The sequence below is a fragment of the Capra hircus genome, chromosome 13 (genome assembly GCF_001704415.2).
Source record: "Capra hircus breed San Clemente chromosome 13, ASM170441v1, whole genome shotgun sequence".
In the NCBI taxonomy this organism is placed as follows: Eukaryota; Metazoa; Chordata; class Mammalia; order Artiodactyla; family Bovidae; genus Capra; species Capra hircus.
Window position 1 is genome coordinate 64238768 of NC_030820.1, and position 18672 is coordinate 64257439.

The window sequence follows — 18672 nt, forward strand, 5'->3', positions numbered from 1 at the left end:
TTTGTGAATTCCTCGCCATGCCTAACCCAAATGCCTGTTCGGCATAAGGGATCAATAAATATCTGCTACTTTCCTATTTACTGTCACTCTCTAGTCCCAAGTTGCTTTGTCACATACTGCACTTTAACACATGATAAGACTTCAAAGAATTACAGTATACAGTATAAAGTGAAAGAGACGTTCCTTATCCACTCTTGGGTTTTTACTTAAAAAGACGACTAGAAAGAGATAAATGGGGCGAGGGGAGATTCAACTAATAGAAGCAGTTTCAATGGATGCTACCAATGAAGAAGGAATGAACCTGCAACTGTCCACAAGCTCAGTGGCGGGCTCAGCTGGGGCAGCCACTAACTTCCAAGAGGAGTCAAGGTATTCATTCACATCTACAGCCCAACAAAATTCTCATCTGCCTCCCGCCCCAATATCCATCTTAAAAACACTTTTGACATCCTAGTTTCCATTTCCTCAGCAGTCCTCAGATCCAAATCAATTTCTGCCCTGGCATCAACAATTACTTCAGTGAGTGACTTTCTGTTTGAAGGAGCTACATTTCAAACAAACATTTACTACACAACAATAGAAGGCACTGTACTTTGCTAGGCTGACAAGAAATACAAGAAGCAAAATGCAGTCCATACAAGCCACATATAAAAAAATTAGAAACAAGTGTCCCTAATACCGTAACTCAAAGGAAAGCTAGAGGCAGGAATGCAAAGAAATAGAGGAAAACAACAGAATGGGAAAGACTAGAGATTTGCTACAAAAAATAATGCCCTTGACCTAGTTTTTTAAAGACTTGCTGAAAGTATAAACTCTCCCATCCTTCCATAACTAGAAACCAAGCTCTGTATCCTCCTAATGTTTGTTCTATTTAATTCCTAGAAGTAAGAATCCACTAGGACAGGACTGAAGCACAAGAGGTGCAGCAGCTTCCCATATGGGTGTTAATTAGCCAAGCGTATAATAGTTCTTCCTAACTTATTTCATTCATTCCTTCAACAAATATTTAACACTTATGACGTGCCACACACTGCTCTAGGCAGAGTAAAAACAACGGCTATGACCCAAGTTCTCCTGCAGCTTTCACTCCAACAACCTGTAACAGTATTCCACTTGGCTTAACGGTAAAGAATGAACCTACTGATCTCTCTGATAAAGCAAGTGAAAGTGAAGTAGCTCAGTATTGTCCGAATCTTTGCGACCCCTGTGGACTGTAGCCTACCAGGCTCCTCCGTCCATGGGATTCTCCAGGCAAGGATACTGGAGTGGGCTGCCATTTCCTTCTCCACGATAAAGCCAGAGGACCTCAGAATTCAAAGTACTTGCAGATTTACGTCCTCCCTTTGCGCCTAGGGATTCTGAAGCCCTAAAGTGACTTGCCCAAGGTTACCCTGTGCATTAGTGACAGAACAGGAATTAGAACGCGGATCTCTCTCTCCCTGAAGGGAAGGAGTTACAGGTGGTGACCGAGGAAAAGCAAGTTTCATCAAATTTAGGTCTGAAGTCACTCTCCTCCCTTCACCAAAGAGGGGGAAGGCACGGAAAAATCGAGGGTCGGGGGAGTGGGAAGCTGCCTCAGTTTCCCCACAGAAAGGCGGCCGAGTAGCCCCGCTACCGCACAGGCTCCGCTCCTGCACTTCTGTCCAGTTGTTCCCGTCCCGCCCTCTCCAACTCCAACCCGGGAGTCCGGCGGGCGACCGCACATAATTACTCCTTCACTCACAAGGACTCGCACCAGCAACGCCATGTTTCTCGACAACCATTTCCGGGTGAAGGATGGGCTTCCGGAATCTCCACTGCCGCCACCCCTCCACTAGGTTGTCTTTTCGCCGGTTGGTGCCCGGCAACCGCAGCGCAGGCGCACGGAGGCCGCTGGGCGCACGAGCGCGCGCTTTCCCCGCTGTGCACGAGAAGGTAGGGCCCGGGCGCGCGGCGGGACAGTCGGAACGCGAGCGCGCGCCTCCCACTCTGTCTAGTCTCGGTCAGGAGCGTCACAGAGGCCCGTGTCGTCTCCACACCAGTTCTCTGTGACATCTGCCTCGGGCTTTTTGTAGCTTTCTCCTTAACCCGCCTGACTCCTCAGCACTTCCTTGTCGGAGTTCCTCTTTCCCAGACTCTGTCCCCACTAGGATTACCGCCTTTTCACCAGCGGTTGAAAAGTACAGGATCTTTGGGGGAAATCCCAACACTTTTAAGACTCCCTGAAACGAGCCGGAGGAGAAGGAGGGACATAGGACACGGCTGAGTTCTGAAATTCAGGGGAAGAGGGTGATCACATGCTGACTTGAAACCTGAGAGCGGGACGTTAGGGGTTTCTGGTTGGTTGGTTGCAATTGGGAGCATCTTTGAGTATTGATAGGAAATTATTATAAAGTTGAAGAAGATATAGAAGATGCAAGGATGCAAGACATTTCCTCCAGAGGTGAGAGAGAATGGCTTTAGCCAGAAGACCCCTTACATTCATTGTACCCAGGAACATTAGGGGAGAGAAGGTGTGGGTGTCCCTGGGGTTATGGGGGGCAGAGGGGCAGAATGTTGAAGGACTTCCTTACTGTTCATTCAGTCAACATATAGACCCATTGACTGTAGGCCTATGACCAGTTCAGTGTGTGCTGGACCTAAGGTGTGGATACTGGCTTCCTGGAGCTCATAGATGTGGTGAGAGGGCTGTGCACACAAAAGTAAGCCAATGAGAAAATAGTTTAAAATTGCTGTTAAGTGCTATGAAGGAAACAACAAGGAGCTTAATTAGAGAATAACATGGGAAACTACCCTTGATATGCTTTCTCCGCTCAAGTGAGCGGTTTATGTGTTTGGAATTGAAAACAGTGGTACAGTGCTCCTACGGGCTTCCCTAGTGGCTCAATGGTAAAGAATCTCCCTGCCAGTGCAGGAGCCTCCAGTTCAATCCCTGGGTCAGAAACATTCCCTAGAAAAGGAAATTACAGCCCACTCCAGTATTCTTGCTTAGGAAATGCCATGGACAGAGAAGCCTGGCAGGCTACAGTCCATGGGATCGCAAAGAGTCAGACACGGCTTGGTGACTAAACAACAACAAAGTGCTCCTACAGAGAAGTTAGGACAAGTGGCATCACATATTATAAATGATAAAAGCAATATTCTTGTTAATCAGTTTAAAGATGCAAGTGTGATACAAAAACTATACAGGTTTGAAAAGTGAAAGTGTTAGTCACTCAGTTGTGTGTGACTCTTTGTAACCATATAGATTGTAGCTCATCAGGCTCCTTTGACTATGGAATTCTCCAGGCAAGAATGCTGGAGTGGGTAGTCTTTCCTTCTCCAAGGGATCTTCGCCACCCGGGGATCGAACCCAGATCTCATAGCAGGCAGATTCTTTACTGTCTGAGCCACTTTAAGAGCAAGTAAATAATTCACATAAGGTTAATGAACTAAGATGTAGAAGACAGGAGAAAAGGCTTATTTAATTTCCTTTCTTAAGGCTTCTATTTTCTCTTGGCAGGAGAATTTTCTGTTCAAAGGAAATGGTATGAGATTGTCATTCAGAAGAAGAAAAGTTTAACAGAGACTGAAAGAAAAAGGGGCTAGTGAAATATGGAGGATCTAGTTGAAGTTTGTAACTCTGCTTTATAAATTTTAATTTATTACTTTTAAATTAAAAGTCAGATTTATACTTATACTCTCTTTTCTTAAAATTAGCATGTTACAGATAAAGCTACAGTTCCTTTTTACCACCACCTTAGATCCCAACTTTCCACCCTCTCTAAAATTGAATTCCCTTCCAGATTTTTTTTAATGCTTGTTTCACATCCTTAGAAAATATTAGGTTGGGGGAAACGTAATTGTGATTTCTGACCGTGATTTTTAAATCGTTATAACTAGACTCAAACATAGCTTTATTAATCAAAGTTGGGACCATTACAATCAATACATTTTTGCCAACAAGAAATAAGTTTATTATTCCTATAGAGTAAAAATCTGTGCCTTGGGATTCAGTGAACTCTTGGAAAGCATTTTCTGCCTCCTGCTGGTTATGGAAGCATTTTCCATGCAAAAAGTTGTCAAGATAGTTGAAAAAGTGGTAGTCAGTTGGTGAGAGATCAGATGAATACGGTGGATGAGGCAAAACTTCATAGCACAATTGGTTCAACTTTTGAAGTGTTGGTTGTATGACATGCAGTTGATGTTGTCATGGAAAAGAATTGGGCCCATTCTGTTGACCAATACTGGCTGCAGGCATTGCAGTTTTTGGTACATTGCATCGATTTGCTGAGCATGCTTCTCAAATGAAATGGTTTCAATGGGATTCAGCAAACTGTAGTGGATCAGACTAGGAGCAGACCACCCAACAGTGACTGTGACTTTTTTTTTTGGGGGGGGGTGCAATTTGGCTTTGGAAAATGCTTTGGAGCTGCTTCTTGGTCCAGCCACTGAGCTGGTCATCACCAGTTGTCAAATAAAATCCACTTTTCATCAATCATCACAATCCGATCAAGAAATGATTCTTTGTTGTTGTGTAAGAGTAAGAGAAGACAACACTTAAAAACAAAGATTTTTTTGATTTGCAGTCAGCTCATGAAATACTCACTTACCAAGGGTGCTTTTTCACCTTTCCAATTTGCTTCAAATGCTGAACAATGATAGAATGTTTGACACTGAGTTCTTCGGCAATTTCTCATGTAGTTATAAGAGGATCAGCTTCAATGATGCTCTTAGCTGGTTGTTGTCAACTTCTGATGACTGTCTACTACACTCCTCATCTTCAAGTCTCTCGTCTCCTTTGCAAAACTTCTTGAAGCACCACTGCACTGTATGTTCGTTAGCAGTTCTGGGCCAACGTGTTGATGTTGAGAATTGTGTCTGCTGCTTTACGACAGATTTTGCACTCAAATAAGGAAATCCCAATGCAGGGGGCCCAGGTTCAATCCCTGGTCAGGGAACTTGATCCCTAATGCCACAACTAAAGATCTCTTTTGCCACAACAAACACCCAGGGCAGCCAAATAAATACATATTTTTTTAAAATCATACATTACAAATATATATGTGCTGAGCATTTACCATGATACAGGCTCAGATCTAAATTCTGAAGATACAAAAGAGAATAAAACAAAGTTCCTGCCCTCATGGAGATTATATTTCAGTGGAGAAGACAAGCAATAAGCAAATAAATATAATATCAGGTATGGTAACTGCTAAGAAGGATGAGAACAAAATATAATAGGGCGCTATTTTAGATAGAATGATCCAGTAAGGCCATACTGAATTTGATCAAAAATATGAATGAAATGATAGAGTGACCCATGTAAAAGAACATGCTGGGCAGAGAGAACAGCAAGTACAAAGGTCCCAACATGAAAGAATGCTTGATGTTTCCAAGAAAGACAAAGGAGCTTATCGTTGGCTGGAGCCAAATGAATAAGGAAGAGTATGATAAGAGATGACGTTAACAAGATGGTCCTAGGAGCCAGATCCTGGGGAACCTTGTTGACCATGATAAAGACTTTAGATTCTATTCTGTGTGTTATTATAGCTGCAGAAAAATCACTGGAAGGATACACAAGAAACTGGTGGTAGTAGTTATACTACTTCTGAGGAAGAGGGTTAGGGGACTAGGATGTTAGGTCTGGAAGGGAGACATATTTTTTCTACCTATATCCTTTTGTCTTGTTTGAACTTTGTACTGTATCTATATGATTACATTTAACATTGAAAGAAAAACATCCAAACCACTCTTAAAATCTTCTGCCAAAAAAAAAAAATTTACTTGTTGGTTTTATGGGAAATACAAAGAAGTGAAACTTGGTCCTTGCCCTTAGCATATTATGATTGTGAAAGTATAATACATACAACAGTTTTTAAAGACAATGCCAAAGGATGACATTTTATTCCTATCTCACACCATATGGAAAATTAACTCAAAATGAATCATAGATCTGAATGTAAAAACTAAACAATAAAGCATAAGAGTAAGTCCTTGTGACTTTGTTTCAGGCAAAACCTCCTTAAATACAACGTCAAAAGCACACAAAAGAAAAACTAGGTAAATTGGACTACATGAAAATTGAAACTATTCATTGCAAAAGATACCATCAAGAAAGTGAAAAGATACAAATTAGGAGAAAGTGTTTGCAAATCACCTATCTGATAAAGGATTTGTATCCATAATATACAAAGAGCTATACAACTCAGTAATAAAAAAAAATAAACACCCAGTCAAAAATGAGGAAAAGATTTGAATAGACATTTCTGCAAGGAAGATACACAAATGGTCAATAAGCTAATGAAAAGATGATCAACATCATTAGTCATTAGGGAAACACAACATAATGAGATACCACTTCACATCACACTAAGTGGCTATAATCAGGCAGATATGTAATACAGGTACTGGCAAGGATGTGAAAAACTGGATAACTCATGCATGGGATTGTAAAACTATACAGCTACTTTGGAAAATAGTCTTGCAGTTCCTGTAAATTACAAACATAGACTTATGGTTCTTGGGCATATATTTAAGAGAAATTAAAACGATGCTAGTGGTAAAGAACCCACCTGCCAGTGCAGGAGACATTAAGAGACTTGGATTCAATCCCTGGGTCAGGAAGATCCCCTGGAGAGAGAAATGGCAACCCACTCCAGTATTCTTGTCCTCCCATGGACAGAGGAACCTGGCGTGCTACAGTCCATTGGGTTGCAAAGAGTTAGACACAACTGAAGCGATTTAGGACAGATGGGATGGAAAACATATGTCCACATGATAACTTGCATATTTATGTTCATCACAAAATTATTCAAAGTAGCCAAAAACAACCTAAATATCCTTCAACTGATGAAATGGATAAATAAAATGTGGTATATCCAGAAAATGGATTATTACTCAGCAACGACAAGGAGTGAACTACTGATACACTTCAATATAGATGACCCTTGAAAACATTATGCTAAGTGAAAGAAGTCAGTCACTAAAGGGTATTGTATGAGTACGATCCATTTCTGTGAAATGTCCAGCTGCCCAATGCCATGGCCAATTCCTGAACTTTACCACCAGAATTAGTTATGAAATTTTTGATTTATTCCATTCTGGATTCTCACCACTATTTTTTTGGCCGTGCCATGTGGTTTGTGGGATCTTAGTTCCCTGACCAGATATTGAACCTATGCCCCCTGGAGTAGAAGTACAGAGTTCTAACCATTGTACCACCTAGGAATTCTCTCATCATCCTATTCTTTAAGCATCCGTTCATTCCTAGTACATTTGTCATTCTACCCCACTGGAGACCTCCAGGCTTTTTATCTCTCCTCTTTACACAGTTGTCTGTCAACTTTCTCCCCTTTCCTCCTGTCTAGCTTACATCATACAGTCTGTCACTTTAATTGCCTAATTGTCTCTTGCCAGTGTAACTCCCTTGCTCAAAAGTCTTTCTCCCCACCCCACCTAGAGAGACTTCCTGCCTCTAATTGTCCATTTGTTCCATGCCTGCATCTAGATTATTAAGTTCTACTGGAGAAAAGCATGCAAAGAGCCTATTGATACCACCAAATATGGATACCAACCTTTATTATGCTTATCTCTGCTCTCTTCTCCAAAACTACTGTTTATTAATAACACTATATTAGATTCCTAAGGCTGCCATAGCAAACAACACACACACCAGGTGGCTTAAAACAATGGAAATGTATTGTCTCCCAGTTCTGGAGCCTTGAAGTCGAAAATCAAGGTCACATTCTATCTGAAAGCTCTAGGGGATCTTTCCTTGCCTCTTCCTAGCTGCTGGTCACTGCTATAAATCCCTGGTGGGGTTTTTTTTTTGGGGGGGGGTGGTATTTGTTTTTATATATTGGCTGCACTGCACTGCATGCCTGACGGTCTCCAACCAGGGGTCCAATGAACCTAAGCCTCTTCAGTGAAAGCACCAAATCCTAACCACCAGGCCATCAGGGAACTCTTGATCCTTGGTGTTTCTTGGTTTACAGCTTGCAAAACTCCAATCTCTGCCCCTGTCATCACATGGCTTTCTCCTTCTGTTCCTGTCTCTGTGACTCTTCTCATCTTGTAAATGCGTGCATGTCTGTTCAGTTGTCTCCAACTCTTGTGACCCATATGGACTGTAGCCCTCCAAGCTCCGTTGTCCACGGGATTTTCCAGGCAAGAATACTGGAGCGGGTTGCCATTTCCTCCTCCAGGGGATCTTCCCGACCCAGGGATAGAATCCACATCTGCATTGCAGGAGGATTCTTTTATCACCGAGCCACCAGGGAAGCCCCACATCTTATAAGTATGCCAGTCGTATTGGATTAGAGCCCCCCACCGATGATCTTAACTTGATTATACCTGTGAAGACCCTTTTTCCAGATAAGGTTATATTCACATATTAGGAGCAGGGAGGTTGGACTTTAACATATATTTAAAATTTTTTTCAGTCTTGACTCATGACACGTGGGATCTTAGTTCCCCAACCAGGGGTCAGACCCGAGCTCCCTGCATTGGAGGTGTGCAGTCTTAACCACTGGACCACTGGGAAGTCCCACTTAACATATTTTTTAGAGGGACACCGTTTAACCCATACCAGGAACTTGTTTCACATTCCTTGACTCTGACCCCTTCCTACTGTCTGTAAACAATTGGCCTCACCTCCTGCTTCACAGAGAAAATAGAAATTAGAAGCCAACAAAAAGAAACTCAGCTTCCCACCACCCAGCTCACAAACCTGCATGTATCACATGCATGTGTCCTTTCTTCTACATATCACTTCATGGAAGAATTGCTCTTTTTCCAATGGCTATTTTAAAGCCAACCTCGTAAAATTTCTTCAAACTTGACATGTTCAAAACTGACCCCATTATCTTGCTCTCAAAATCTGCTCCTCCTTCCGTATTCTTTCTTTTCTTTGTTGTTGAGGGGCACACCATCCCCTCAGTTTCCCAAGCTAAAAACCACAAGATTCATCCTTGACTCTGCTTCTCCCTCACACTAACGATCCCAACACTCCCCAAGTCCTGCTAACAGAGCAGAACCGCAGTTCCCTTGGGTTTTGTACAGTGCATGTCTTTTAATGAAACCCACCCTTGTATTTGCACTTAGGCAACCACATTATATTCAACTGATTCTACTGAATTCATGGCTACCTACCACACTGTCTCTTTCCCATCAGAAACTGTGAGATCACATTTCAACTCTTGTGCATGTATAGTTGGTTTCATGCATTCTGATGCGTAACTTGACTTTTCCCCCATTTCATTTCCTGTGATTCAGTATATTATCTTACCATTCTAGCATCCTTTGGGATCTTTATTTTCTCTTTCATTCATGCATGGAACTTGAGGGCATGAGCATTGTAAGATAAGAGATTTCATGTAAAGTGCTAAGGACAGTACTTGGTACATAATAAACCCTCAATAAACATTGTAGTTGTTATTATTACCCAACACTGAGCACAGTTTTGGGTCACAGCAGACCCTCAATAAGTATTTATTGGTTAATAAATGAATAGATGGATCAAAGATGTATGGAATGAATGAATAGCCCCTTTCCTGAAGCCAAGGCCCATTAAATTTGATATTTTTTTAAATGATTTTATTTTTGGCTGTCCTGGGTCTTCACTGCTACACGGGCTTTTCTCTAGTTGCAACAAGTGGAGGCTACTCTCTAGCTATGATGCCTGGGCTTCTCATTGTGGTGGCGTCTCTTATTTCAGAGTACAGACTTCAGAGTGCGAGGGCTTCAATTGTTGTAGCTCCCAGGCTACAGAGTGCAGACTCAATAGCTGTGGTATACAGGCTTAGTTGCTCCACAGCATGTGGGATCCTCCTGGACCAGGGATCAAACCAGTGTCTTCTGCATTGACAGACAGATTCTTTACCACTGAGCCACTAGGGAAGCCCCCTAAACTTATTACCCCTCTTTTACAGTTAGAAAAACTGAGACTCAGAGAAGTTAAATAACTTGCTCAAATTCACTCAGCTGGAAAGTGGTAAAACCAGAACTGGAACCCAGATCTGCCTGACTCCTACTGTATATGACTACTTTGCTTCCTCACATCCATATTTAGATCAAAAGAACCAATTGTGAAGCTGAGTGAAGTCTCAGAGACTTCCCAAGGTCGTGCGTTCCAAGCCCTAGAAAAGCTGATTCCCTAGCTTATTGTGGCCCTGGGGCACAGGGATGTGGAAAGAGCCAAGAGATGGCATCAGAGGGCTGGGGGTCTCATCTCTTTCCTCCACTATGGGCTTTCCATTTTCCGTGTCCTAAGCTATATGCTTAGCTACTTCTCCCTGGGAACTAACAACAAGCTATGTCCCTAGGAGATACTTTTAAGACCAGGAAGCCAAATCCCAGGAAGATAATTCAATTAATTTCCAAGACTGGGGTCAGTGGAACTGGATGTCCAGAAAAGTAGCAAGAATGATGCAAAGTGTACAAAGACCTACAGTTACTTCTCTGGTTTGTCAGTTTCTCCTCTGTAAAAATGGAGGTGGCTAAGATCAAGTGTAGTACAGGGGCTTCCCAGGTGGCACAATAATAAAGAATCCGCCTGCCAATGTAGGAGACACAAGAGATGCAGGTTTGATCCTTGGGTAGAAAATGGCAACCTGCTCTAGTGTTCTTGCCTGAAAAATCCCATGGACAGAAGAGCCTGGCAGGCTACAGTCTATGGGGTTGCGAAGAGCCAGACACGACTGAACAACTGAGCATAAGGAGTGATATTCTTTGCCCTGCCTGCTTCACTAGACTGTCTGAGGCACACTAATGATAACAGCTGATATTTGTGGCATCCCACCTCAGTGCCAGCTACTGTGTTGAGTGTCTTTCGTATCCTAACAGTTAGCCCTATGAAACAGGTATATTGTTTTACCCTTCCCCTCTCTTTTCTTTTTCACCAAAGAGGAAACCAAAGTTGGTGGAATTAGGCTACTTGCCCAAGGCCTGTAACTAGAAGTGACAAAATCTTGAAATTTGAAACTGGGCTGCCCTTTGAGCCCATCAGTGCTGCCACAGAATGACTCAGAGTATTTGTGAACTCTAAAGAATGATATAATTCTTGTACCCTTTGGCTCAAGAATATCCTATACACATATGCAGCCTGTTATGACTGGGACTGGAGGTGGGTGCCTGGCGGCCATAAATGTCCAAGGAGGCAGTTCAATAAATCAGATGGTTAGGATGGAAGTGCTGTTCCCATCCACAGTTATCGCTGATTGGCTCCTCATAACATTCAGTCCCATCACTACATGGCGAATAGATGGGGAAACAATGGAAACAGTGACAGACTTTATTTTCTTAGGCTCCAAAATCACGGCAGATGGTGACTGCAGCCATGAAATTAAAAGACACTTGCTTCTTGGAAGAAAAACTATGACATGCCTAGACAGCATATTAAAAAGCAGAGATATTACTTTGCCAACAAAGGTCCATATAGTCAAAGTTACCGTTTTTCCAATAGTCATGTATGGATATGAGAGCTGGACCATAAGGAAGGCTGAGCGTCGAAGAACTGATGCTTTTGAACTGTGGTGTTGAAGACTCTTGAGAGTCCCTTGGACTGCAAGGAGATCAAACCAGTCAATCCTAAAGGAATCAGTCCTGAATATTCATTGGAAGGATTGATGCTGAAGCTGAAGTTCCAATACTTTGGCCACCTGATGCGAAGACCTGACTTATTGGAAAAGACCCTGATGCTGGGAAAAGTTGAAGCCAGGAGGAGAAGGGAGCAACAGAGGATGAAATGGTTGGATGGCATTATCGACTCAATGGACATGAGTTTGTGCAAGCTCTGGGAGATGATGAAGGACAGGGAAGCCTGGTGTGCTGCTGTCCATGGGGTTGCAGAGTCAGACACGACTGAGCGACTGAACAACAGTCTAGCTGGGAAATGTACACAGGCTGAATGGTTCTTTTGTGGAAGAGAATTCTAAGATAGGTAGAGGTGGGAAAGGAAACTCCCAAGGTATCAAGCCAGGGCCACAACAGTCAAATCAATGCCCAGGCCTTCAGCAGAAAGAGCACTATGGCTGAGATGTCATGAGCCTCTCTGATAGGGGTAAGGCAGGAAGACCTCTGATCTGTTAGACTTTCCAAGAAACTAGGGATGTATCGTCCTGGAAATCAGGGCCCTGCCTCTCTGCCCTTGCGTCGCCAGCCACCCTGCTTCTACACTGCCCTCTCTGTGTCCCCAGCCCACCGCGTGGCCTCCCTGGCACCTCCTTTCCAGGCTCACTCTCCTCTCACATACACCAGAACTCTGTCTGCCGTGGCAGCTCCTTTGTTTACTTCCAGAGCTTACAGGCCTGCCCCCCAGCCAAACACAACGAAACCCAGCCAGGGAGGGCTAGGCTCCAGGCTCAGGCTGGCCTCTCAGGGACAGGGAATGGCCTCCAAGCCAGGGAGGCAGCTCGAAGGTACATTACCCACCCCTTATCCCCCGCCCTGGACTCTTGCTTCAGGATCTGTCAACCCAGGTTTCAGGCCTTGAGGGAAGGGACACAGGATCTGCCCAGAGCTGGGCAAGCATCCTTACTGTTGAAACAGCTTTGGCTAGGAGCCCTGGGAATCAAAGCCCCAGCTTGAGAGGGGTGGGGAAAATTTTGAGGGCCCCTGGGTGGGAAGCAGAAGCCTAGGTTCTCCTCTTTTGGTCCTCCCTCCTCAGCCAGGCAGAACCTGGTCCCAAGCCCTTAGAATGAGGACTCAGGTGCCCACAATTCCCTACCGGAGGGCCCTGCTCCCCTCCCAAGAGTTCATGCCTTGCTCCTCCCCAAAGGTTCTAGTGGAGGAGGGAAGTGTGTCTTGACTGTGGGCCAGGCCCCATAAGGAAACACTGTCAGGCTGTGTCTGGCATTGGTCTTTCTAAGGTCGGTAAGGTCAATGGGGAGCTTACTTGTCTAATGGATAATTATGTATCTATATCCTGTATAGTAGAAAGGGGAGGGGCTCCAGTTGTTTCCAGAGTTGGGGTAAGGGGGTGGAAGGGGTGCCAAGCTGGAGGGTAGCAGGGCCGCAGGCAAGATTGCGTGAGGAATAGTGATCAGTGACAAAGGAGATGCCCCAATAGGTGAAGAGGAAGTCGAGGACCCCTTTAACTGGTGACCAGTGGATTCTGTGAGTATAAGCTGGGGGTGAGTATGAAATGGGGGTGATTTTAGTGGAAATTAAATCCTCAAGTTCTCTCCCACTTACAGATTCATTTTGGAGACACAAACTTGACTAAGGAATGTCGAAAAGGAAACCGACCTCTGTTGCCAGGCCCCAGCAGAGTGGACAGAGCTCTCAGCGAAAATCGGGAATAGGGTGAGAGGTGAAACCCTGGCCCAGCTCAGCCTGTGCTCTCTGTCCCATTCCACTTCAGGCAGCCCACATCCCCTCTCTGGGTCAGTCTTCTTGAAGGGTCACTGGGTCCCCCGGGGTAGACAAGAAATCTGCCACAGTTTTAGGCACAGTTTTGCTTTTTATCTCATCAATGTACATTTAAATCTAACAGTCTAACAGCCTCCCACTCCTCACCCTGCCCAAGCCCGCTCCCCTTCTTTCCCACCCCTACCCAATTAGCATCCATCTGCCTCCAGGGGCAGAAAGTCACCAGATACGAGGGGGAGATGGCACCTGTGGGTCTCCCAAGGAGAGGCCTCCCTAGAGAGTGCCAAGGTCGAGAAGGCCCAGGTAAGGAGAGGTCATGGGCTGAGTCTCATTGGAAAGCAAGGTCCCCTGGGTCTCAGTCCCATTCCAAGTCTGTCTCCCTGGGCCTGTGTCTGCCAATCAGGGAAGCAGAAGGCAAAAATCCCCAGACAGGGGGACTTGTGGATAGAAAGGGATCTTTAGCAACTGAGCAAGGCTGTTGGCATCCCCTTTCACCGGGGCTGCGTAGATGCTCCTGGCTGTAGCTTCTGGATCCCCCTGTGATTCCAGGAGTGCAGGGAGGGACCCTGGTGACCAGCATCCTAGGGACGTGCCACCCGGAAAGACAGAGGCCAGTGTTGCTACCTGCAGCCACAGGACTCCACAACCATGTCCTCATACTGCTTATAGACCACATTGTTGGCCGAGTCGATGAAGAGGATACTGATGGGACTCAGCCTCGTGGGCACACAGCAGGTGGGTGGCGTGGACTCGGGGTCCATGGAGTTCATCAGGGTCTGGATGACCGCATGGTTCGTGGGCTCCAGGTGGGAGCGCAAGGGGAACTCGCACAGCCCCTCGCAGTGGAAAGCCTCGTACTCCAGGGGCGCAATAATCCAGTCATCCCAGCCCATGTCCTTGAAGTTGACGTGCAGCGCCTTCCGACTGCAGCGGGCCTTGGGGTTCTTGCTGGGTCGCTTGCCCTGGCGCGTGGCCAGGGGGGCCCGCCGCTTTCGCCGCTGGCTGAACAGGTACTCATACACAGTCTTATCATCCTGGCCAGAACGGGCCTTGATCTCATTGAAGAACAGGTCCCGTTTCTTGGTGCGGCCAAACACCAGGAACAGGGCTTTCTCGTGGACCTGCCTGGCGGCGCGGTCAAAGCCCAGGCTACGGAGGTCCATGGCCCGGCCCCGTTCCCAGGCCTCCAGCTCCAAGCACAGCTGGGCTGAGTTCTTAAAGCTTCGGAAGAGCTTCCAGATGTCGAACACCTCCCAGCCAGAGCCGTCCAGGCCTGGCACGGAACGCACATCCAACAAGGCTGCCGGCTGCCGGCCGCTGGGGCAACTGGACAGCTTCAGCTGGGCAGCCCGCCCGCTGCTGGGGGCCACTGGCTTGGCCGCGTCCAAGGGCTTCTTCCGCAAGATCCGCAGCTCAGCCCCTAGTAGCCCATCCTTCTCCAGGGCACTAATGTCAAACACGTACCTCTGCTTCCTGACCGCGGGACCTCGGTCATCTAGAGAGAACACCCAGAAGTCATTGTCCGCAGGCTCACCAAGGGAGCCAGTCACCACGCAGCCTAGGGGAGGGCCACGGCTCTTTTCCCCAAAGAGAGCTCTCTTTAACCTCTTCCCCACTCCAACAAAGGCCAAGACCCAAATCATGGAGAGCGTTTTCCAAAATAAGGGAGCTTCCCACACAGTCAAGATCTATAGATGTGACTGTGGGGGATATGAGTGATTCTGGGTGTCTGTGTCAATGACACGCTTAGCAGAGGTCCCTCAGCCTTAGAACTGCCTTCTGTCTGTCTCTCTCCCATCTGCTATCCAGTATGATATCTCTTTGGTAAGAGAGGCAGGGTGATCATTATAATCACCTCTTCTGTTTTTCCAGAGGAGGAACTTGAGGCTCAGAGAAGTTAGGTAACTTGCTCAAGGTCACCCAGCTGGCAAAAAGCACGGTTGGAACTCCAGCCTAGAACTTGTTATGCCTGATCCTGAGCTGCTTCTACTGTACTATGCCTTAAAGAAGATCTTAGTGCTCTTGTTTCACAGATGAAGCACAGAGAGGGAGAGTGACTTGCCTAAGGTCACACAGCAAGTTAATGACCAAACTGGTCTATGATCCAATTTTCCTGGCTAGTCTAATGATTTGTGGTGTATGTTTCTTACTCTGCTTGGTATGTGAGTGTGTGTGTGTGAATGACAGTTTGTGTATATATATGTATGACTGGGTCCACATGTGAGTATGGAAAGTAATGCATATTTGAGTGACAGGTTATATGCATGTATGATTGAGCTTGTGTGACTATGTGAAGGGTATGTACGTATTGGGTTGGCCAAAAAGTTCTTTTGATTTCTTCTATTAAATGGTACAGAAAACCCCAAAAAAACTTTTTGGCCAACCCAATATATGTGTCTGTATATGTGTAAGAAAGTTCTGTGTGTATATGTCAGGCGAGCGTGTGCACATTGTGTATGTGTGTGTGTGAGTGTGATTCACCATGTATGTACAAACATAAGGCTCTGCATGTGTACAAGAAGCTCAGTGGTATGTCCAAATCACACGCCCTCCTTCCTAAATACCAATTTGCCATTGGGAAGCACTCATAATATTGCTCTAGAAGGGGACTAATTAGGCCTTTAAACTCCCCACCTCTCCCCCTCCAAGCTCCCTCAGAGCTGGGGGGCACAAGGACTTACTTTATGATTCCCCGAGGGGTCACAGCTTTCTCTGGCTGGGCAGGCAGCCAGACCACCTCCCCCACCTCAGCAGACCCGTTGCCTCTGTGCCTCCCCCGCCCTCTGTCACTCCCCCACTGGCCAGCTCTAATGAGGAGCCTCTTCCCCTCTCTGACCCCTCCCCCACCCTGCCAGCCAAAGTCCCAAGACTCCCAGAACCAACACACACGAGCTGCCAGCAACCCTAGCCATCAGGTCAACCTCCTTCTTCACTCTTATGGATAAACTCAGGCCCTGAGAGGGGAAAGGACTTGCTGAAATCACATGGCAAGTTGAGGGGACAAGGAGGGCAGAAATGTGAAATGAGGGGAGCAGATTGTCTCCTGGGTTCATGATAAAAAGTGATCTGTGTCTAGGACAGGACATAAAGTTTTCATATTGGAAGGGCTCTCAGAAGTCACCCCATCCAACCTCCACAGAGTTGTACTGATGGGGAAACTGAGACCCCAGAGGGAGAAGGGGCTGTCCCAAGGTCACACTGTGAGTTAGAGCCCAGGTCTGTTGTTCACCCCACCCCATATATCTGAAGATAATTCCCTGACTCCAAGATGCCTCATTTCCTGCCTTCACCTGTCTTACCTTCTCTGCCCCCTTGCCTGAAGGGAAAGTGGCAGAACCATGGGCTTCTGAGATTCGTTTCTCTCTCTGCCATCCAAGAAAACCTACAACCCTGTGCAGCCTAGAAAGTCTGACCAACTCAGTAAGAACAGAGTGTGGCCTGGTAATTAAGAGTTTAAGAGGCTGGTCCTCAATTCTGCCACCAACCGGCAGGGCTTGTCTCCTTCCCAGGCTTCAGGAACCCCCTCCACATCTTGCAGGAATTGCACTTGGGGATCCCCAGGTGCCATCTGGCTCTGACATACCAGCAGCCTGGGACCTGGCGTGGGTGAGGTTAATCCCAGATACCGCCCCGGGCCAGAAGCACACACCATCTCCCCCCAGTGCAGTGTCTGGCCTCTAAAACCCCCTCCATGCATGCAGATGCCCCTCCCTCTGAGCTGTGCCCCGGCCACCCCGCCCCCTCACCTTGCCCTTTGTCAATAAAGCTGGTGATGGTGTTGGCCAGGCCAGCCTCCAACTTCACGCTGCTGTTGCCTCCCTTTCTGTCAGCATCGGACAGCGTCCTGTACAGCGAGAGCATGTACTCGTGGGGCGTGATGGGGGGCGGGCGGAACGGCTCCTTGGGCTCACGCGGGGACCCAGGCTCCCTGGCCTTCTTCAGCAGGAAGGGACTGGGGACAGAGCCTGCCTTTGAGGGTGCCTTCCCCCCAGGAAGCTGTCCTTTTGGGGTCACCGTCCGCGTGGCCCCCTGCCTTGTCTGGGGAGGGTGTCCTGGCTTGGGTTCAGGGCCACCCGATCTGGAGGGCAGCTTTTTGGGTTCATCCTTCTTGGGCTGTGTCAGGCCTCCTGTCTGCCCAGTGCCCCCCTTGGCCCTGGCATTGGTGGCCCCCCCACCGTAGCTGTGACCCCCTGGCCTGAAGATGTTCTGGGCCAAAGGGGGTCTCTCCTTGGCTTCTGCTTTGGCCAGTCCTGGCCTGGCCCCCTGGGGTCTCTGGCCCAAGTCAGGGGCACCCAACACAGTGCAGATGAATTCCAGGTCCAGCCAAGCCAGGTGCCAAAGCAAGAGTGTGAGGAGTTTGGGGAGTCTCATCCTCTGGCCAGCCGCTGAATGATGCCCAAGAGAACAGCGGCAGCAGCGAAGGTGCCTCTGGTTTGGCAGGAAAAACCATGAAAGGAGCGGACCCTCAAAAGCAGCGGCAGCAGCAGTAGCAGCAGAAGGAAGGGCTTTCTCCTCAGTCTGAGACTCTTGAAGTCTGCCGGGTATGTGTTTGTATCCAGTCCCATAGTGGAAATGCTCTCCTATCCAGACGTGCACCGTCTCCAGTCAGCAGCTGAAAATAACTCGTTCTTGAAAGGAGAAAGCCGACCGCCCCCTTTCTCCTGCACAACTGACCGAGGGCCTGAAGGAGGCTTGTATAAGGCTCAGGGATTTTTCCAAGAAGGAAGAATGGCGTAATGCTGCTAACTTTTGAATCCTTTCCAGTGAAAATACACACACTCGCGCGCGCGCGCGCACACACACACACACACACACACACACAAGCCTGCAGGTGCTCAGAAAAATCTTTTACAAACCTGAACTCAGGAATTGGAAACGGAATTCCAACCCAAACCAATTTAATTACTCTCTGATGTCATGCTGTCTAAACTCATTTAAGTGTGATATATTTATGTGAAAAAAATCACCGCTGCCCTCTGAGGCCATGGCTCACGGGGGCTCTTGGCACAGAGCCCCGTGGGGGGATTCTAGAATGGAGCGGGGTGGTGGGGGGAGACTTTCAGTCCCATGGAGCAGACTCTGGGGTCTTCACCTCCACATCACGGCCCACCCCACCTTCCCAAGGAGAGATGCTAAGGAATAGATTCAAAGATCTTAAACCCCAGAGGCATGAGAGTGTGGGTTTTCAGTTAAGTCCTTGGGGTGTTTTTAAAGCAACCTTCACATCTAGTCTGGGACCTGTTCTGTTGTTGGTGTCGGGGGTGGGGGGGAGGGCAGCACAGATGGCAGAATTCACCCACAGTTTCTTTTATTTTAATAAACTTGTGGTGACCCAGAGCCAGA

At 46.8% G+C, this 18672-nt stretch overlaps 2 protein-coding genes and 1 long non-coding RNA gene across 3 annotated transcripts in view; 1 reads left to right on the forward strand and 2 right to left on the reverse strand.

Annotated features, from left to right (window-relative positions):
- LOC102172278 (ubiquinol-cytochrome-c reductase complex assembly factor 1) overlaps positions 1-1965 on the reverse strand; it is a 96489-nt gene extending 94524 nt beyond the window's left edge. The window contains exon 1 of the mRNA XM_005688494.3: positions 1724-1965. Coding sequence (XP_005688551.1) covers positions 1724-1747 — 24 coding nt within the window. The 5' untranslated portion in view covers positions 1748-1965. The remainder of the gene's footprint in view (positions 1-1723) is intronic.
- On the forward strand, positions 1808-13980 carry LOC108637419. Its single transcript, XR_001919064.1, has 3 exons — positions 1808-1914; positions 13155-13263; positions 13879-13980. It is a non-coding gene; the product is annotated as an uncharacterized LOC108637419 (long non-coding RNA).
- GDF5 (growth differentiation factor 5) lies at positions 13401-18001 on the reverse strand. The gene is made up of 2 exons (XM_018057760.1): positions 17076-18001; positions 13401-14824 (listed from the first exon to the last, which is right to left on the reverse strand). The coding sequence occupies exons 1-2, from the start codon at positions 17698-17700 to the stop codon at positions 13950-13952; spliced, it is 1500 nt and encodes a 499-aa protein (XP_017913249.1). The 5' UTR covers positions 17701-18001; the 3' UTR covers positions 13401-13949.

Excerpts from the sequence above, each read along its gene's own strand:
- GDF5 (XM_018057760.1), bottom strand. The coding sequence starts at position 17,700 with ATGAGACTCCCCAAACTCCTCACACTCTTGCTTTGGCACCTGGCTTGG. Across the intron at positions 14,825-17,075 it reads CTTTATTGACAAAGGGCAAG|ATGACCGAGGTCCCGCGGTC; the intron begins GTGAGGGGGCGG and ends TGTTCTCTCTAG.